The sequence below is a fragment of the Tachysurus fulvidraco genome, chromosome 6 (genome assembly GCF_022655615.1).
Source record: "Tachysurus fulvidraco isolate hzauxx_2018 chromosome 6, HZAU_PFXX_2.0, whole genome shotgun sequence".
Taxonomy (NCBI): Eukaryota; Metazoa; Chordata; class Actinopteri; order Siluriformes; family Bagridae; genus Tachysurus; species Tachysurus fulvidraco.
Window position 1 is genome coordinate 13,395,239 of NC_062523.1, and position 22,691 is coordinate 13,417,929.

The 22,691-nt window shown below is 36.5% G+C and overlaps 1 protein-coding gene across 2 annotated transcripts in view; it reads right to left on the bottom strand.

Moving 5' to 3' along the window:
• Window positions 1-22,691, bottom strand: part of slc4a10b (solute carrier family 4 member 10b) — a 39,067-nt gene extending 16,376 nt beyond the window's left edge. The window contains exons 1-6 of one of the 2 annotated variants that reach the window (XM_047815192.1): window positions 22,462-22,691; window positions 17,673-17,702; window positions 5,821-5,902; window positions 3,496-3,639; window positions 2,671-2,809; window positions 490-650 (exon numbers count right to left, since the gene is read on the bottom strand). In XM_047815192.1, the coding sequence (XP_047671148.1) occupies window positions 490-650; window positions 2,671-2,809; window positions 3,496-3,639; window positions 5,821-5,902; window positions 17,673-17,702; window positions 22,462-22,509 (604 nt within the window). In that variant the 5' untranslated portion in view covers window positions 22,510-22,691. The remainder of the gene's footprint in view (window positions 1-489; window positions 651-2,670; window positions 2,810-3,495; window positions 3,640-5,820; window positions 5,903-17,672; window positions 17,703-22,461) is intronic. The other variant, XM_047815191.1, reaches the window with a different exon arrangement.

Genomic DNA, 22,691 nt, shown 5'->3' on the forward strand with positions numbered 1-22,691 from the left:
ATCTATTGATCTATACATACTGTATATACTGCAAGTGCTGGAATTATCATTACATATCATTTTTTTAGGTATTAATACATTTTAATCACTGAAAGAAATCTGTTGTGCATACTGTAAAGAAACATAACAAATGGACTGATTAATATTTAATATCTGAATATATGTCATGGTCTTCAGAAAAAGTAATATGCTATTTATATTACTAATCTGTGTTAAATTATTTTAAGGTAAGGCTCTTTATCTAAGACTCCTATAAGTAAAGCTAGATGTATGGTGCTGTATATAGTCTTGTGACTAAGGCAAGAGTTTTTTCAAGGTCTGCTGCTATTTTTGTTCACATGCAGTATATAGACCTATGAAGCTGTAGAGAGGGAGATGCCAACTCACCTCAGCAAACCTGATGCTAAAAAGATGCAGATTTATAAAATATACATGTAAAAATACTATACAATATAACAGCAAAGATTTTCCTCTCTCTCTAACACATACCTGCAATATCCTCTAGGGAGTTGGCCCTCATGTCTAGCATCACTGTGCCATTCATGATGCAGCTGCGCAACTCAAATAAGCTGTGCAGAGTGAGGGTAGCCACGTAGGGCTTACTCCATCTCTCCCCTCCATCCTCCACATCCTCCTCAAACTTCAGCCATCTAACAGAGAGAGAGAGAGAGAGAGAGAGAGAGAGAGAGAGAGAGAGAGAGAGAGAAAGAGAGAAAGAGAGAGAGAGACCCATTTGACCATTTGAAATTCAATGAATAGTAGTATGTAGAAAAGTACACAAACTATATGCTTTGACAGACTTTTAATACAGTTCGGTTCCCAATTCTATCGCAATTTTTCTTTTTTTTATTTTATTTTTTTAAGAAAAAGCCTTTGCAAGCTGCTGTAATAGGACTGTCAGGTCCAAGCTGTGATCACTTTTGACTCCTCAGTGTGCTATGCCATCAGTCCTGGCTTTTTCACTCCCCTAGTCATTAACGGCTGTCAGCTGTTCCACAATCATGCAGCTACAGCCTTTATTTAGCCTGTTTCTTTCATTCTGTCTCACACACTTTTCACAATATTGCTCATTTATTTAAGCCTATGTTAACGGTTACAGATTTTCAGCAGATCTAATGTATAAATCTCATTTACACTGTTAGGAAAACACCTATTTTAATTCTGTCAACAAAGACAGACGGACGGACGGACGGACGGACGGACGGACGGACGGACGGACGGACGGACGGACGGACGGACGGACGGACGGACGGACGGACGGACGGACGGACGGACAGACAGACAGACAGACAGACAGACAGACAGACAGACAGACAGACAGACAGACAGACAGACAGACAGATAGATAGATAGATAGATAGATAGATAGATAGATAGATAGATAGATAGATAGATAGATAGATAGATAGATAGATAGGGTTTATGTACACACACACGGCTCAGCTGAACTTTGTAAACATTAAATAAAGAACAATGCTATGGTTCGTGAATATGTGCAGCAGCTATGCAGTAGATAACAATAAAAAAAATACAAATTCTAGATTGATAGAATTAATTAATCTGTCAGTTCAAATTCAAATTCAAATTTTAAGCAAATTAAAAAATTTAAGTAATTAAGTAAGTAAGATTTAAGCAAATAAAAAATAGGAGATTAAGGAGATATTTCATACTACTAGATGAGGCCAATTCTACAGTCAACTGCATAAGACTATGCTGAGAAATGTCTTTTTTATTTTCTTTTGCTTTAATGGACTGTTAACACATTGGTATCACTTCTCATGAAGTGGAGAGGTGTGAGCAAGACTGCCACCAACCCACTCTTACCCACTCCCAAGGGAATTCCTCAGTTATTTTTGTTGTCCTAAATAAAATTTGAATAAATTCTTTGCACACAGTCATGGTGAATACTACCATGACCACTGCTTTCTGAAAGAGCACTTTCAGGAGCACAGGTTGCACATTACTCTGCAATCCCACTCAGCTACTTTATGTGCTTCTGCTTATAAGGCAGATCAGAAGCACGTGTAAGCACAAAAAGGCTGATACAGGATTTTAGATACTACTGAGACCAGAGATGAACATGGTCCTGTAGACACTTTATCATTTATCACATCATTAAGCTATAAGGAACAACAACTGCAACAGCTGAAGCTGAGCAACAAGTTCATCCTTTCAAGTCCATTTAAACAATTCATTTGAACAGTGTAATAAAAAATTGTTGCACCAAATAAATGAAATTAATTTATAACCTGTGTAGATGGGTTTGCAGAATTCATTGCTACACAAGTAAAGTTTTTGTCCTAACAAAACTATTTAACTATTAACTGTTTCAGCAACTGGCAAATTTAGTTTATTCATAAATTGCATTTATTACTTGAAAAGTATATAAGACCCATCCCATGAAAATGTGAAACATTACCCAATCTTCTTACTAATCACACGCACCAGCACTCAGGCATTGCTTTGTTGATATTTTATTTCCAATCTCCAGTCTATATTTGTAATCCCTTTTCCAGGTACCAATTTCTTCTTTATGATATACATTTGTCTTACATATATATTGTTTATAAAGTTAATTCTGTTTTTGTGTAAATGTTCCTTTATAAATGTATTGATAATTTATTGATTATAAGACTGATTTGACAATATGACAGACATATTATGGATTACCTAGCTGTCTCCCTCCACTCAGCATCCTCCCCATCACGCAGACAGATTTCATCCAGTTCAGTGAAGAGGTCATGTGGAATGTGCTCTTCATCATCATCCTCAGTTCCCAGCAGGAACTGGACCCTTTGAGAGGGTGTGTCTGGAACAAAGAATGAGATTTTAGCCAATGTGTTATGAACAGCAGCATTTTAACTTCATTAAGCCTGGCTTTGAAAGAGCATATCAGCAAGGTTTACAGGTTGACATCCACATAATCTTCCTTGCTTCAGCAAATGGCTTAATTTTTTTATACGAATCCAAGAACATCACCAATGTTTGAAATTGAGCTGTGATAATAACTTTTGTGGAAATAAATAGAATAATATAAAATTTCCAAATCAAAGAAGAATGCAAGATGAAAGAATCAAATTTGTATAATTTGAGACCAAAAACAAAATTACTGGTTAACAACATCCATTATAGGATGTTATAGGACCTATTTTCAACACAAATCTCTTTATTTGAGATCAACTCGACAGTTTATACATATGCAATATTAATTAGCAAGGACAATGCTTACAAAGCCCTTGCCCATGATCTATTCCGTTTTGTTTGGAAAACTGCATTATTCCTATGTTTAACTGCCATGCTACAGTAATCCTTATAAAGGAAGAGGAATGACTCATAATCATAGAGCAGCTGGATAAATGAACACTGAGCACTGCAAGAAAGCTACTTAGTGTTGTGGAACACAGACAACAAAAATGCAGTTTATTTAGATATTGTAGAAATAGTGATTTAAAAAGACTTAGCTTAGAACACAATAAAATGGGAGGTAAAGATTACCATATGCAGGCGATTCCCGTCCATCACACACTCCTGAGTCTCTTTCTCTGCTCCTCTTCCTGTGTCGGTGGCCGTGATGCCTGTGGCGTCTGTGGCTTCTGCGTCCCAGAGGCACATGCACCCCGATATACAATGTTCTGTGACCTGGGTGTGAACGCAGACACTGAAGTGATCACTGCAGAACACAACAACTCTGAAGACCACAGAAAATTATTGGCAAACCATTTAAATGTGTGTGTGTATATATATGAAATACATATCAGCTCATCCATTAAATTCAGTATTACATACCCAAGAAAAATATATTGTTGTTGACAATTTAGGTAAATAATAACTAGCATGTCTTAAATCTTAGATTAGAATGATTTGAGGGTCATGACATCTCCAATTCACTAAAGGTGAATAGAAACAGCTGTGCCACACACACACACACACACACACACACACACACACACACACACACACACACACACACACACACACACACACACACACACATACAAAGCCACTGCATGTGAGAGAGTGATAACTTAACCTGTTATTTTGCTTTCACTAATAGGGACAGCACTGAGTGGGAAGGCACTAGCCGTCAGTTCGGTGTTATAAATATCTTTTGCTATAAAGTGAGACATGGACACTAAGCAGAAGTCTGACCTATAGTGCACTGTGCACACAAGCTCCACCAGTTCACTTGGATGAAAATCATGTGTCTTTTGGTATTCATCCAGCAGTTCTGAGAGTGACCTTTTCCTATAACCCCACTGGAACATTTCACTGTGGCTATAACTCCACTTGCCTGTGTTCATCACGTAAACTTGCATGCCAATATACAATATAATCACACTCTTACTTGTGCAACATTGTTTAATTCATTTGAAAAAATTGTTATTCAAAAAACAGCCCAGTTCATTATGTATGTACTGTTTACTGTGCTGTCATTTTGAATGATAATCTGACATATTTTACTTTTGTTTAAGCATTTTCTCCTGTAAAAAAACTTCTATTTTATTAGAAAGTATAGAAATGTATTTATTCCTGATCCTTGCTTTCCATTTCAGTCTTTTTTGCCTCTATTCAAGTTTGTATTTCATGTTATCGTTTATCCTTGTTTTCACTTTTAACTGCATGTTACGCTTGTTTTCACTTTTCAAATGGGTATAACAAAAGTTATGAGAGACTTGCATGTATACAGATATATTTAATTAATTTTAGTGTAGCTTACATGAGACTTACTCTAGTTTTAATAATACTAGCTAGTATTATAGGACAGTCATACAGGTTATACAGGACAGATAGGACAGTATTTGATGGTTGCAATGGTCAAAAATGGTTATATAATAATAGCCACCCCCTCTTCCCATATACAGTATACAGTATATATGTATATTGGTATATAGTATAGTATAGTATAGTATAGTATAGTATAGTATTGTATAGTATTGTATAGTATAGTATTGTATAGTATGATAGATAGATAGATAGATAGATAGATAGATAGATAGATAGATAGATAGATAGATAGATAGATAGATAGATAGATAGATAGATAGATAGATAGATAGATAGATAGATAGATAGATATATTGACAGATAGACAGATAGACAGATAGATAGATATTATTTATGATATGTCTTAAGTAAAAGAGGATATTTTTACCACAAAAATGAGGAAACAGAAATAGAAACACCTCATTATTTCAATTACATGTAGGTGGCTAAAGTCAAATTTAGAAGCACTAATAATATGATGCTCAATGTTTCCCCAACTGAAAATGAGTGCAATTATGTTACACATTTTATATAATGAATGTGCAAATAGATCCATTTCTGTGGTTTTCTACTCTACCAGAGAGACAGAGCAAAATACAGAAATAGCTCCTTTGCTGACGTCAAAAATTACTGCTGTCTTTCATGAGAAATGCTCTTAACCCCATGATACCATCCACACAACCTATTTTTTTATTCATGTATCATGAGTAACACACACACACAAACACACACACACACACGCGCACACACACACACACACACACACACACACACACACACACACACACACACACACACACACACACACACACACACACCTCTCTCACCCTCTCTAACTCTCTATGTCTCAGACACAAGATTAAACTGGTTCTCAGCCTGAGCTGGTGAGATGTGATCTTGAGTTCCACCCACACATGTTCTCCTTCTCTCATTCTCTCAATCACTATCACATCTCTGCACTGATGTATGTGAAAATGTGTGTGTTTGTGCATATGTATCGATGATCTCTGGTGGACTACCCAAATAATGCATATGAATTTATTTATTTTTTATTACCTTCTAGCTCCTCTTGTTCTAAATCAGCCTTCAGCATAGATCGTGTGCCTCCTCTGTCCACCACTGCCTCCTCATCACCTCTCTATGGGAAACAGAGAGAGAGAGAGAGAGAGAGAGAGAGAGAGAGAGAGAGAGAGAGAGAGAGAGAGAGAGAGAGAGAGAGAGAGAGAGAGAGAGAGAGGAGAGAGAGAGAGAGAGAGAGAGAGAGAGAGAGAGAGAGAGAGAGGAGAGAGAGAGAGAGAGAGAGAGAGAGAGAGAGAGAGAGAGAGAGAGAGAGAGAGAGAGAGAGAGAGAGAGAGAGAGAGAGAGAAAGAGAGACAGAGAAATATACTGCCATGATCCTCACTGTCAGGGAGTAACAGATCCTCAGGTTCATGCTGCTCTCTTTGCTCTTTCTCCCTCTGCCATCCCCATGGCTCTCATCCAACTCTCACATTCACACAAGCAAGGATGTGCTGCCTGGGTCACAATCACCATATAACAACATACAGACTTCCACACAAGGCTTCTACATACAGTAGTATACTTATACTATATAACATTGTGCATTTTATATAGAAAAAACACGATTCCAATTAAGATACTAAGATATATTTATTAATATAAATAAATTATAATTTGCTGGTGAAATAAATCAAGATTAAAAACAAACAATTAAAAACACTGAAGACTTAACCATTCCAGACAAAATGGACATGGAGCCATGGAGCAATGTTACCATAATTACAGGTGTTTGGTTATTTCAGTTATAGTTTATTTTTAGTTGTTCACCACTCCTAACACTAAAACAGTTCTTAGGCCCTCTGCCCCTATGAGAGAAGTGGTAGCTTAGTGGTTAAGGTGATAGACCTCTTTTTGAATGTGGAGTCTATTCTGTTAGCAAATATTCAAAGACAGGGACTTCAAACTGGTTGTGGCCATTGCCGTCTAAAGCCATCTCCATGGATTTTAAGTGGTAATATCCAGAGCACTCCCATGTATGTCCAGACTGTCTCTCTTGGGCCATCATAAGCAGCAGTGAGAAGCCTCCAAGTGATGAGACTCCAGCCAGAAGTAGGTCATAAGTATGGATCAGGCAGGTATAGAGAACACTGGAATTTCATATAATGAAAATACTACGAAACTATGAAAAAATTAATGTTTATTAATTATTTATTAATTTATTAATTATTTATTAATTTAATGTTAATTAATTAATCCCACTAGAAATCATGGTTCTGATGACTTTCTGCTACTTGATTATAATAAAAAGAAATGCATTTATACCAAACAGATGAACTGGGAACATCTGTCATTTGAAAATAGTGCTAATTAAACAGTAGTAAATGCACACCCACAGTCTGCAGATACAGCCCAACAATTCATAAGGCGTAATTTAGATGCTCACCAAGTACTGTAGTTAAATGTTCTATACATACAACCACAGATGCTTTGTCTCAAGCAAAGGACAAAGTAACCTAATATCTGCTAAAATCCTAAAAAAAAACCTAAAAATATGCTTATCTTTTCCACTCTATCTTAGCTGACATTGTTCTGTTTACTTACTACTAAAGATAATTACACATTCAAATAACCTTCAACCTTTTACATTCTCTATACGCTATGGAAATGAATGCGCTCTCTAATATCCGAAGACAGTTTCCATGGCTACTCATCTGGTCAGTGTCTTTAAGCAGCATGCAATCAGAAAGTCTTCTATTCTTGAACCCTTCCATTCTTTCCCAGACTTGTGATTCATTATTTCACTATCCTGAAGTTCATACGTAGCCTGTTGATGAGTGACGGTAGGTTGTGAAAAGTCAACCAAACTCTCTAGTCAGAATTATCCAATGTAGTTATATTTCACCACATCACATACTTCTTACCCTACAATGTTCATTTTAATATTATAATTAAGGTTTCAATTAAGGATAATCATTTTTCTATAGTCTGGTCCCATGTAGAGCCTTTTGAAACTCAAATACAAGTATACACATTTACAAGTAGTGCTGAACATGGAAATAAGCAGAGATAGTAAATAAGTGGCAGATTAGCCCATTAAAATAGACCTCTAAAGGTAAGCGATTATCCAAAATATAATATAAGAGCCTAATGTCAGTACTCCCAAAGTGTCAGTGTGTGTCCTCCAGCAACCACACAATACAGGAGCTGAGTCACATCCTGCCGTGATGTACCCACGCCTCCTTCACACAGCCTGTATCTCATCCTGTCCAGTAAATTCATTGTGCACATTTTCAGACCTCCTAATTAAGATACAAATACAATTTTAGGAACTTCATCTAATATACTGAAAATCATGATCTTTAAAGAAAAGTATTTTTGAAGTATGGTTTTCTACATATTTCTTAAGATCTAATTCTTTATAATTCATCTTTTCAGAGATGGGACTAACTTTTCCAGAGAGAAAACACCAATTCTATAATTAAGAAAATAATTTATATGTTATGCCAGCCCAGTAGCTAATATATGATTACACATAATCTTAATGGTACTATTTTACAATAACAGTACATGAACAATTATGTACTAATATCTGAAATAATACTTAAAAACTAAGAAAATATCCTTATAAACTAATGAGCTACGGCATGTAATAATCACAAACTAATGCTCATTATGATGTAAGATGCTATGCTCATTATGATTTAAGAATAACACCTTCTTTACGTATAAATGTTAGTACACATTGGTTAGTTAATGTTTTCTTTAACATGTTCATTAACTAAATTGAACATACAGAATATGAATTAAACATGCATTGTTTCAAATTGTTTATGTAATTTGTTATATCCTGCTATGTACCCAAACATTGTTGGATGGTACTGAATGCTTTTTTTGTAATTCACTTTGATTCTAAGTACACAAGCATATCAATGTACACCCAAGACAAGAAGGCAACACTGGCTATTAAGTAGATACACTGTAGTAGATACACACTGTACAAATTACTCTGTATACACATTATAATATACATATTTTGTAGATCTTTCACTATATAGTACATTGCCAAAAGTAAGTGGACTTCTGACACTCACACCATTTTCAAAAGTGTCAAAAATGTTTTTATATGCTGTAGTATTAGGATTTCCCATTTTCTAGCACTAAAGGGGCATGCACTTGTTCCAGCATAGCAATTCTCTTACACACAAAGCAAGGTAAACAATTAAATTTGAATTGTATAATACTTCTAACAGCAGACACTGTGTCGTAGAAGCTTAAGAGGAATATAAAAAATTGGAATAAATATTAGAAAGTTTTAAATTTATATTTTTATTTAGCAATAATGAGAAAGCCTGAGGCAACAGTGGTGTGGAAAAACTCCATGAGATGATATGAAGAAGAAAGCTTGAGAGGAAACAGATTTAAACAGGAACCCATTCTCATCTCTGGGACACTTTAGAGTGTGATAAAATAATTTTCTTTCTACACTAGATTATAGTATATACAGGAATTGTGTAACCAGGATAAGGTGGAGCTGAAAATAATTAAGTGACCCGCACAAAGCCCTTAACTCAACCCCACTGAACATTTCAGAGATGAACTGGAACACTGACTGTCTGCCTGTCACACCGGGAGGAGGAAGACAGACCAATACACAGGATAGCTTAAAATAAATAGGGTTTAATAAATAATAAACACAGAACAGAAACATGGACAAAACTAAACAGGACAAAGGACAACAAACACTGACAAACACTGACGTTACATTGACAATACACTGACGATGAAATAGATGTTAAATAGACAAGACGAGTAATACATAAGGAACGGGTGTGTAGAGATGGGGAGGAGTAAACAAAGGCGGGGCAGACACGTGATATGAACAGACGCACATGGCCAAAAGTACTGACACTGCCAGGCCTTCTTGCCTGACATCACTGCCTGACCTCACTGATGTTATTGAGGCTGAATGATTAAACTTAACACATCCACACTATAAAATCTAGTGTAAAGCCTTCAAAGAAGAGTGGAGGTTATTAAAAACAGCAAAGCTACTAAATCTATAATGAACTGTTCAACAAGCGTATGGTTTTGATAGGACTGGTGCATTAGTAGTGCATTTTTAACCTACATTTTTCAACCTACTGAAAATAACATATGTCAATTGACCACCCCACTCCATACAAACAAAAACATTCCATCATTACAGCTTTTTGCATTGCTTTTTGCTCAATATGTGAGTATACCGTGAGTGTCTCTGCAATGTGTTTTTTCTCAAATATGTACTAAAGTCAAGTAGTAGCTTAAGTGTTTTTTTCCTTCTATTTTCTCTTTGTACAGTATGTAGCCTCTTTTGTGTTAGTCCTGTAAATGTGGCCTTAACACAATATTGTGAAGTTATTTTCTGTAATATGTAAGTGTTCCAACAGGTGACAAGGGACACAGCATGCTTAAAGATGCCAACTATCAGACACAACGCACACACACACACACACACACACACACACACACACACACACACACACACACACACACACACACACACACACACACACATGCACACAGGCTTTCATTCAGCCATATGGCTTTTGCATGCCATAAAAAAAATTATGACATAATCTGTAGGAGAAGCTAATCCTTTTATTCCTCTTTCTCTCTGAGCTCACATACTGCCAATGTCACAAAATGTTTTCATGTTCTGTACACATTCCCACCGTGTAATCCTTTCAACTACAGCCAGTGAGTTCTCTCCTGGATATGCATGGTACTACACAAACACACAAACTTACAGAGAAATATACAAATACACATAAGCACAGAAACATCTTAGAGAACACATACTTTCATTACAGAGAATAGAAGAATAGAAAGCATTTGGGGCAAGTTCATAAAGACATCAGTTATGTTAGGATGTTTTATGTGTAGAAAAAAGAAAGAGAAAGAGGGAGAGAATTAAATGGAGGACGTACAAGAGAGCAATAAGTGTTTTGCTGCAGTGAGGCTGAGAGAGATGAAGATACAAAAATCGTGACACAGTTTCAGCCCACTCTGTATCAGCTAAGCACAAATCATACACTGGTATTATGTTTGTAAAGGTCTTTCAGTGGCTAATGATTACTGAAGCTAATGAATGCTACCACTATATATAGTTAACCATAATCTACCTCACCATAATGTTAAACTCAGTAACCAGAAGTCTGAGTACTCAGTACCTTCAGTACTTTTCTGAAAAGGATGTAAAAACAAGGAGAGCACAGTATCACGGTTTTCACCTTGTTGGAACATTTGGATGGTACTTTTTTAATATAAACGTTTACTGAGGTCAAGGTTAAGATTTGGTTAAGGTGTATCTACAACATTAATTCAAAAATAAAATGTGTGTGTGTGTGTGTGTGTGTGTGTGTGTGTGTGTGTGTGTGTGTGTGTGTGTGTGTGTGTGTGTGTGTGTGTGTGTGTGTGTGTGTGTGTGTGTGTGTGTGTGTGTGTGTGTGTGTGTGTGTGTGTGTGTGTGTGTGTGTGTGTGTGTGTTACCCACGATACATGAATAAAAAGGAGGTTGTGTGAATTGTTTGTAGGTGAGGACAGTGCTGACACTATTTCAGCCTATAAATAGTTTTGTGCTTGCTATGCCAGCATCACTGTCCTGAAATCAATACCTCGATAATGTAGGAACAGAACAATACTGTAGGTCTAAAATAATAATAATCATTCAATAATCACTCAATAATCATTGAACAGCACAGAGCTTCACATAAATCAAATGGCTTTCCATTTTGCATTTGTATATATGAGATCATTCTATGATTTGACTCCAAGCGTTAAACTTATTAACAGCATTCTAAATATATAATATAATTTTTTCAAATGAAAATGTTTTAACAACAACATCTGTTTGTTGGTCCTGGAATAGCATTTAGTGTAACCCATCAGTCCTGACTGTTGTTATTAGTGCATGCTTACTACTACTCCCACTCCTAATGTTCTTATCTCCACAATAGATGTGTAGCTCTCCATTCACTTCATAAAATTAAGAAAACTGCTTATTTGTTGGCGATATGGAACATTGTAAAGTTGTGTAAAATAGTTTAGGAGAAGTCCGATGCTGTAGTATGCACTGGCCACATCTCAATGGGCAATGTAGCTTACAGCAGGTTATGGTGACTGAACTGCTGGATGTCCAAGTGGTGCTCCAAAAACAATGTGGGCTTCACACATAATTGTAGCACTTTTCGCAAGGCTGGCCTGTTAGGATGAGACAGTGTCCATCCCACCCAGGAAGTTGCTGCTCTCATTTCTTGCAGCATAGCACATAGTCTTAGAACAGGCCTAGTTATTTGGTAAAAATCCAGAGCCAGGGCCAGGAAGCAGACAAGCAGGCTAATCCGACCATCTGCTAGCTGCAATGAGTTGTCACCCAGGGTTCACAATATAAAACAGTTTTTGTTTCCAGAGCAAAACAAAAATGTATAAACACTGAAAATTTGTTTTAAGGAACCTTATTTGTAATAAATGAGATCATATTGAATGCACAGAAAACACACCTTTGTTTTAAGGGTAGAACTGATAATATCTCTTGCATATAAAACACTTCTCCAAATCCAAAGTTTAGTTTTCTATGCTTAACAGAAACATGGATTAAACAAAACAGGTTTGTCACATTAAAATAAGCTTCTCCACCCAGTTATAGGTGTCGCACATTACAAGTTCTTTATATTAACTTAATATGTGCTGCCACAAAAAATAAGTCTACTGAGTCAGTTACACGAATTATTATTTACAGACCTCTGGGGCCATATTCTGAATTCCCATGTAAATTTAATTTCCAACCCAGTTGTTTCTTTAGACAAAGGATTACTTTTGGCAGACTTTAATATTCCTTTGGATAAGTTAAAAGATCCTCTGAGATTATCAGTGTCCACTGTAGATTCAGTAGAGGTTAATCAGAACATAATAAAACCCACTTATAATGGAAGTCAAACTCTTGATCTTATTCTTTCCTTTGGATTACTCACACACTCATACACGCTTATCCGAACTACCTTGGGTCACAGCGAGCCTGTGCCTATCTCAGGTGTCATCGGGCATCAAGGCAGGATACACCCTGGACGGAGTGCCAACCCATCGCAGGGCACACACACACTCACGCAATTGCACACTACAGACAATTTTCCAGAGATGCCAATCAACCTACCATGCATGTCTTTGGACCAGGGGAGGAAACCGGAGTACCCGGAGGAAACCCCCAAAGCACGGGGAGAACATGCAAACTCCACACACACAAGGCGAAGGCGGGAATCGAACCCCCAATCCTGGAGGTGTGAGGCGAATGTGCAAACCACTAAGCCACCGTGCCCCCCCCTTCCTTTGGATTAAATATAGAAAATATAGTCACACTTCCACAATCGGAAGCTATCTCAGACCATTATCTTGTTTCATCTAAAATGTGTCTTAGACACAATATATGCAATTTGTCACGTTACTGTGTTAAACATACATATATGTCTGCTACTGCACAAATATTTATCAACAGTGTCTAAGAATTATCATCCGTAGTTGGATCGCTGTCTCACCCCACAGAACTTGATCAGGCGACTGATTACTTAGAGTCAGTGTTTTGTTACACCCTAGATAGAGTAGATTTAATTCTAACACTCTGGTACAATGACCACACACAAACCTTAAAACAATCAACTACAAAATTAGAACATAAATGGCATAAAATTTAATTATCTGTATTTCAATTAGCATGGAAGGAAAACCTTCTAAGCTACAAGTGGTAAGCTAAGGGCAGTGGTGGATCCCTTACCTACATGAATCTTTAAAAAGATAATAACAGTGGGCTCTGAAAATCTTCTAAAAATAATATATTAAATTATAAAATCTTTTAAACTAGCGATTATTAAACCCTTGATTAAAAAAACCCAACATTACCAAATGCCAGCTGTCTAAATATACACCAATATCAAACCTCCCCTATATTGCCAAAATCCTAGAAAAAGTCGTAGCATAGTAGTTATGCTAATACCTACATAGGGATAGCATTCTTTCATGGGGATGTTGTAGCCTTGTGGTTAAGGTGTTGGACTAACAAGTGGATGGTTGTGAGAATTCCACATCCACCAAGCTGCTGTTGCTGGGCCCCTGAGCAAGGCCCTTAACCCTCTATTGCTCAATTATATAAAATGAGCATAAGGGTTGTCTGCCAAATTCTGTAAATGTATCAGTCAGGATTTAGGCCTTATCATAAGACAGATTAAGCACTGGTCAAGTTTTAAATGACCTGCTACTGGCCAGTTTGTGACTCCTTAATGGTGTTATGTGGTATCTATTAAAATCCTTTACACTAAGGACTTTTATACAGTTTAAGTCCAGGCTGAAAACACAGTTGTTTAGTTTAGCTTTTTTATGAAGTGTTTTTCTTAGGTAAAGTGTTTAGTGAACTGGGATGTTGGGATGCTGTCACTTTACCACTCTTGAAAGTCTTACTTTCTCGCAAGTCACACATTTGCTGATGAGGATAGGTTCTCTTCTCTGCCTGGTTCCTCTCTAGGTTTCTTCCTCATTTCATCTCAGGGAGTTTTTCCTTGCCACCATCAACTCAGGTCTGCTCATTAGGGTTAAATGTTAGGGATAAATAGTAACTTAATTCTAAACTTTTAAACTTTTATTCTGTTTCCATACTTCTGTAAAGCTGCTTTGTAACAGTCAATGCCTGTTGTTAAAAGAGCTATACAAATTAATTGAATTGAATAATTATCTATAATCTATTTAATACTATTCATTCAGACTCATTCAGAGCAATAACCGTCCAACACCTATACCAAAAAATCTACAAACCAACTGTGTAATAGCTAATTTAAAGAGGTCTAGTACTTTACTAACCAATGCCTACAAAGAGTACTTTAACAGACATACTGATTCAGCAACAATCAGTACTACAGATTAACGCCTGTACTCAATTTGCATACATACAGTTATATACTTAATTCTTTATAGACAAAATGTTCAACAGCATTTTACTCTTCAGAAAAGTAAATGCAAAACTTTGTAGACTAATTTAAAAGAATGAAAAGCCACTACTTTTTGCTACAGATAAAACTGCTCAACTTAATGACAGTAGGCCATTGAAAGTATCAAATGTCAGTTATACATGTTATGAAATGTCCAATTTTTAATTGATTTACCCAATTTATTTCAAGCGTCATGCATTTACACAATCAGTTTATAGGCCTTGGGGCTATTAAAAGATTGCACTGTATATGTGAAGGAGGAGAATTAAGAGAATTAAAGCTCAGATTTCACTACTGTTTTGATGCATCCATAGACAAATCCTCTTAAATGGTGCCTTCTGGATAAAAGCATACAGCATGCAGAAAAACAGCTTTATATTGATGCCTCTACATGTACTATTACAGTCTGCTTTGTGCAGTGCAGTGCTCCGTATGACCAGTGCAATGCAGTACAAAGAGGCTGTAACTAGACACTGTTGCATATCACACAAGGCTGTAGGTCACTACTAAGTGGCATTCTTAAAGTGGAGCTAAAGGAACAACATGGGAATATGACCTTAAGCCAAGTACTAAACTATGTTAGCAAAAGTAAAATGCCAGATAAATACAAAAAAATGACTCTGGGTTCAAGTACAGTAGTATCAGCATACCTGTGATCGGAGCTTGCTGTAGAGGTCCAAACTCATGACTTCTAAGAAGACAGTCAGCCAGATCAGACAGTTGCGTAAACGTAGGTATGTGCAACACCTAACTGCAACACCTGAGCTGGAGTGGTTTCCCGCAGTCTGGCACTCTAGCTTATAAAATATATTAATCTACTATGCCCATTCTCTCTCTCCATGCCCATTCTCTCTGTCTCTCTCTCTCTCTCTCTCTCCCTCTCTCTCTTGCCTTCTCTCACTCTCTCTCTCTCTCTCTCTCTCTCTCTCTCTCTCTCTCTCTCTCTCTCTCTGTCGTCCTCATAAAGTCTGGGGCTACCTACATTCGGGCACATTCTTCTCTGTCCCAAGGACACTGGGAGATTCTTCTCGCAATCAGTCAAAGAATCATCTGCAACCTTCTCCCCTATCTCAGCCTCTTTTATATAAAAGTCCTCTATTAAGACAAAGAGCAAAGCACTCTCAACTCCATGTCATGGAATGGGACTATCAAAAGGAAAAGAACTGTTCTTTTTAAATCTGTTATTTAATTATCCTGAAAAAACTATTTATTCTAAAGTTTTAAGAGTTTTAAAATTTTAAGTTCTAAAGTGAAGAGTAGATGCTTTATGTGGGTGTTCAGAGTTCCCATAAAACTCAACAAAGTCCATAACATATATAAAGAATCATCATTTTATTTTCATACAAAAAAAAACTATGCATTAAGGCTTTAGTTTCAATTAGGGTCATCTTTCTTCTTACTGCAAACATCCTCTTGCTCTCAATTTTCCATGGTCTCTCAGGTTGTCATGCACTGTAGCCAATCATCAACACGAATGTGATGTAAGGACTGTTGTGTTTTCTGATTTGCTCTTCCGTTATAAGTATATATGTCTGTTATATGTTTATGCATTTTATGCTTAATTGCCACCGTATTGATGAGTTTTAATAAACATTATATATATTGTTCACAGCCACCAACAAATATTACTGTATATAACATGACACTTATAGCAATGCGATATTCAGAGTAGTTTTGCTGAGTACTTTTGCTGAGCTCTAGCTCATCTACAGGCCTGCAAACATTAACAGCAGGACAGCATTGACATTGGACTGAGAGTGGGTCTAAAATCAGGGTTCTCCAATAATGATTCACTGTCACATTTTCAGTGTTTCCCAAGCATACCTAGCATTCTGTATTATATTCTGATACATCGTTACTACACATTGGAATATTGGCCGCTTCATTTCTTTCACTGACAATTGAGAAACAGCTTTATAATTCATTATGTGTCATGTTTCAAGGACTAAATTAAAAATGAATCACTTCCTCCCTCCTTTTGCATCCCCATGCACAACTGGTTATGTGAAAAACATCACTTTGGCCCTACAGGCTGAAATTAGTGCATGCAGACATTAGTGTATGCAGACATGTCATTACAGAGTTCAAGTAATAAAGACTGTGCAGCAATGCTATGTAGAATGAGACAGTCACTCTCAATTGAGCAGTCACTCTCTTAAGATAGTTTTACCCTCTAAATTCGCAAAAAGTTTCATGGATTTAAATATTCATAGATCAAGCAGAAATGACTTTCAATCAGTTCTCTGAAAAGAACTCTACAGATTCAGGCCACCCATTATCTTAACTTAGTTTGCACCACAGTGCCATCCATCTTTTCAGTTTGGAGAGGCTCCAGACAGCTGGAGACATTATTTCTAGTCTCTGCTCATACAGAAACAAGATGGCTACCTACATCTACTGTGTACAAGTTCATTATTATTAAACAGACTTTTATTATATTAATGAACTTGCTTAACATAGGTACTTAACTCTCTTTGGTATTGGGTTCATAATCACAATCTTTAACTTAATTAAAAAAAAAAAAAGAATATCTACTGATAATTGGAAAAGCTCCAAAATATACAATGCAGAAAAATGGTTTTACACTGATTGGCTTACAATTTATAATACCTTTAAGGACTCTAATTTATATTTATCTAAAGAATAAATGAACATGTTTGAATTAGTATATGTAGTAATATAGTAAATGTTATATTAGCTGAACTCCTTGGATGCAACCTTACACTATTACTAGAAAACTTACAAATAATGTACACCGGATATCACAAAAATAATAAAACATGCTTAGTAACAAGTAAACAAGTTGGTATTAGTGAAAATCTGCCAGTGCTTCTGTGCTTTAGCAGGAGATGAGAATGAAAATGCAAAATTCAGCAAAAGTAAACAAGCTCATCAACTCACCACACTTCTTCCTCGGGAAGGTGTAATTACCTGCAATAGCAGAAATTCTCTGTTAGAATCAAACAATGTCATTTCTTTTACTGCTGTGAGAGGAAATGTTTCTCCTCTTCGAGTGCTCAGCATTTAAAGCTGTAAAAAACCTGTGAAACCTGTCAATTTATCACAGTAAGTTTATTTTTCTGTAGATCCTTATTCATTTGTTTAATAATTGGCTGAATCACCAAAAGATTTAACCTGTGGATTTCATGCTGCATAGAGTTTTAGGCAGTGCAGGGTGATATGATATTATATCCATAAGTGAAAGATGAAATGAAATCCATGAATAATTTTACTTTTATATGTTATAATGATAAGTGATGTACTTGGAGAAGTTTTTATGTATTTTTAACTTAAAATTATCTATTAGGGATGGTTGTTACATATAACTAAGATTTCAAATATTTAGGATTTCATAATCAATGAAGTTAAGATTGTTGGTATTCTGTGCACATAATGAATAATACATGTGTACTGCCAAATAACTGTAATACATGCAAAAATGTGTTCTCTTTTGTAAATGACTACAAGACTATGAACAATATACAGGCCATTATATATACATTATAATATATACATTATATATACATAATAAGTCAATTGTTTAGCTTCTTTCTATCATCATCAGCAACTTGTTTTTTCCTTGTCATAATTGCAGGTAGCTCGGGAACACAGGGAAAATACACAATAGAAGAGATGTCAGTCCATTGCAGTGTACAGTGCACACACATTCACTAACTCGTTCACATTTGAGGCAATACTGAGAAGACAATCAACTTTCCTGTTTTGGAGAAACCAGAGAGCCCTGAGAACCCAGAGAAAACAAATACACAAAGAGAACATCAGTATGGCTTCGGATCGCCATACAGACAAAAAGCAAAACTGAGGACCCTGGAGCTGAGGCAGCAAGGCTACTTGCGGTGCCCATATGCCGCCTGATTAGCTTCATTGCAAGTAAATATTTATTATGATATAGCTTTAAACTCACACATAACCTATAATTACAACCATAACAAACTTAGTACACTAAAAGAAATAATGCCATATGATGTCACTTGCCTATGCAATCTTGAGACTGGCCGGTTGAAAATCTATATATTCATACTTCTTAGTTTCTTACTGTATATAAAAGAAAGTGACATCTGAAAGTGAAGCAAGGGTGCTGAAATTGAAGACAGATGTTTAATATTATACAATAATATACAATAATAATTAATATATTATTACACTTTTCTGTACTCTTTGAGTAATAATAAATCATCACTGTTTATACGCCTGTCTTCAGTATTGTAATATTGTAAAACCAAAGCACATCAGCCGTTTGACTCAGTGATGTCATATTACTTTATAAGAGTTGTATTCAATAATTCCAACTAAAGGATTATTATGTCAGAGCACGCTTGCATTAAGCAGCAGATAAGAGCAATCTGACCCCTCATACCAGCGAGTTCATGACAGGTGCAGCAGAAGGCTATGTTTTTAGGGTCACATAAAAGCTGCTTTCCTGTCAACTGCTCTGGGATAATGAAGGGAAATCTGCTCAGAAGTGATTAGTTGTAGGGTTTTGTGCTTTAATATCATTAAAAAAAGATATTCAAACATGCATCTGGTATTTTCATAAACTGGTATTCTTCATCCACCCCTGCAAAAATACATCCTAGCACTCAGCACTCAGGCTGACTGAGTGGGAGCAAATTGTGGCTTAATAGAGATACTCTCGCCCACAAGCCACATTGCTAAGGCCCAGCTCAAGCATTGCAAAATGAATTATGATTCCCAAAAAATATTCTGATAGGCAAACTTGCACACTGCTAAATTTGGAACCAAGGAGACCATTTAAATAGCATTAGAGAGCGCTCTAATGAATTATTAAGTACAGACTTAATTACTGGTTTAAGTGGGAAGAACAATAACGAGTCAGGTTTATATTAAATCACTAGACCATTATCACGTGTATAGGTGATGGAAGTCTTGGGTGCATTCTCCATAAGTAACACAAGTTGCTACCTACTGTAGGAGCTCCAGAGAGGGTTGAAGGGTTCTCAGTATGAAATATAGGAATGCCAATGACAATATAAAAGTTACACCTCTGTACAATATTGTGCAAATGTAATGTCAACAATAATGATGATGAATAATGATGATCAGTCCGCTTAGCTGGAATATATGCCTGTACTAAGCAGCATGTAAGGCACATTGGATGACTATCAGTTAGAGGCTTTTATCAGTTCACCTATCAGTCAAAATTCATGGTAAATATAAGTGATAAAGTGCAGTGTAGGGAAGGTAGTGAGGGTTGTGTTTGTCTTGATTTTATTAGTCCGAGCAGTCTGGCAGCCTGAACACTTTGACAGAATTAACACTCTTGTAGCCTGCAAGAAGAAGCTGTCCCAAGCTTGCTGATATTGCTGTGATATCGTCTGCCTGATGGTAGCAGCAAGAGCAGTCCATTGCTCAGGTGGGTAGATTCTCTGATGGTCCATTGTGCTTTCCTCGCACAACATAGTGTAAATGTCCTTGAGTGCTGGGCTGGCTGCACCACTCTTTTCAGAGCTTTGCAGTTATTCTCATACCAGGCAGTTATGCAGCTAATCAGGATTCGTTCCATAGTGCAGCTCTAGGATGATTTGAGGACATTGGGGCTCATACCATACTTCCTCAGCTGTGTAAGGAAGAAGAGGTGCTGCCGCCATGTGAGTGGATCGCATGAGGTCCTCAATGATATGAAGACAGAAGATCATGTTGAAGAAGCTGTTGACCTGCTCCACTGGCATTCCATTTATGCTAATTGGTCTGTGCTTTTCTTTCCTGTCTTCTAACATCCACTACAAGCTTTTTGGTCTTATTGGTGTTGAGCAAAAGGTTATGATTATTTACAGAGCATGTTTCATGTAGTAATTGATCTCTTTCTAAATAGTTAGTTCCTTGAGAATTTTGAAGATAGGTTCAGAGACCCTGGTAACTGATGGTCTGGTCAATGTTGTAATAATGAACCTACACTTGGATATGTCACTATTAGGTACAGAAGAATGCATATCCCCAGATTCTAATATGAATTCAACAAAATGCCAGTTATCAAAGAAATTATAAAGACATATTGTGTTTGTAATATTTTGTGAGAACACATGTTATAGTGTCCCTAATTCTATAATAAGATTTCCTCTGTGTTTCTGGTTTCCTTCTACCATAAAACCTTGCTCTAAAATGTCCTAGGTGTAAGAGTATGGATGGGTGCATGTTAGTGCCTTGCGATGGATTGGCGTTCCATGCAGAATGTATTCTCACTTTATGTCCAGTTTTTCTGGGTTCAGTTCTAGAGCCAACAGGAAAGAATGAATGAATGAATGAATGAATGAATGAATGAATGAATGAATGAATGAATTGATCCATGGATGGATGGATGGATGGATGGATGGATGGATGGATGGATGGATGGATGAATGAATGAATGAATGAATGAATGAATGAATGAATGAATGAATGAACACCTTCAAAAAAATCTTTGCCCCATGCTTCTACTGTTCAAGCATCTATGGTACTACAAGATATTTAGAGGTTTAAGCATACTATTTATGTGAAAGTGTAACCTTCTGAAAGGTGAAGCAGCAAAAACAACTCGTTGATAGGTTATCTTTCTTCTGTGAAACATATGTTCTTCACACTATCTCTGAGATGTTGAAGTCACTGAGACCATCAGTATCAAAACAGTGATTGCAAAATGGTGAAATCCACCACAACCTTGACCTGGATAAAGCAGTTTCTGAAAATGAATAAATGATTCCAGTGTACCTGTACAATTTGCAATCAGAATCTTGTAGGAAAATAAATTATAAAGCCTAAACATATAGGTGTAGCATAACATCCATTTGTTTATCATTGGCATCAATGTTTATGGAAAAAAGTAAATAAAAGATTATAGATGCATCTACTTAAAGTATTGAATATAATGTGGCCTTGCTCTTGTCATATATGTTCAGTATTTATAGGTAATGCAGCTTAACTATGTTTTATATAGGACCTTATATATACATGTGTACTGTATGTATAACTATACTATAACTATATAACTATATATGTGTAACTACTATACCATATGTTGCATATATATATATATATATATATATATATATATATATATATATATATATATATATATATATATATATATATATATATATACACACACATACATATATATATATATGCATACACAAATGATCATTATTTTAAAATAAGAGTATGACAGCAAAAGCTTATATATTTGCTCAAGACATTGCTGTTGCTCTGCTTGCGCTGTTGAGCTATAAATCAATTTCCCCGCGTCCTCTGCGGCAATGCGTGTTTCTTTCAATAGGATATTTTAGATTTAGCAGTTTCACTAACAGCACAATTGCCTGGTGTAATAGGCTAATCCTAGCAGTTAATTCTCTCAGCATTCGTCCAGTACATCGTGTATGACATTTCTGAGCGTTTCTACGCTATGCACAGAGCCGCAGCATCCGGTCACGTTTCACCAGAGAGCCCAAAGTCAGACGCAGAAATGACTGTAAATGATGATGGAAATGGAAATGCGCACATTGTTTATGTCGATGAAGAGACTCCAGGTTTCTCGCTCTATCCGATGACATACATATTTCTCCGATAAAATATATATTTATATAATTTCTATCAGGCTGCGTATGTACACCGTTCTGCATCGGCGTTAAATGTACGCGACGTGTTTAACAACCGTGTATAAAAACGAGGACCTTACCGAGGGAAGCAGAGGTTCCATTTGAGCGCCCTGATCCTTCAGGTCCATCTTGGCTTACCTTCTGGTCTGCTGTGCTGCTTTATATGTCCTGCTTTTGTGAAGCGGCACTGGCGTTGTAAGCATCGACACAGGGTGGTCACATGTGAAGTAGAGTAGACAGGCCGAGCGTCATATTATTACTCTGGAAGGTGTACATGTCTCTCTCTCTCTCTCTCTCTCTCTCTCTCTCT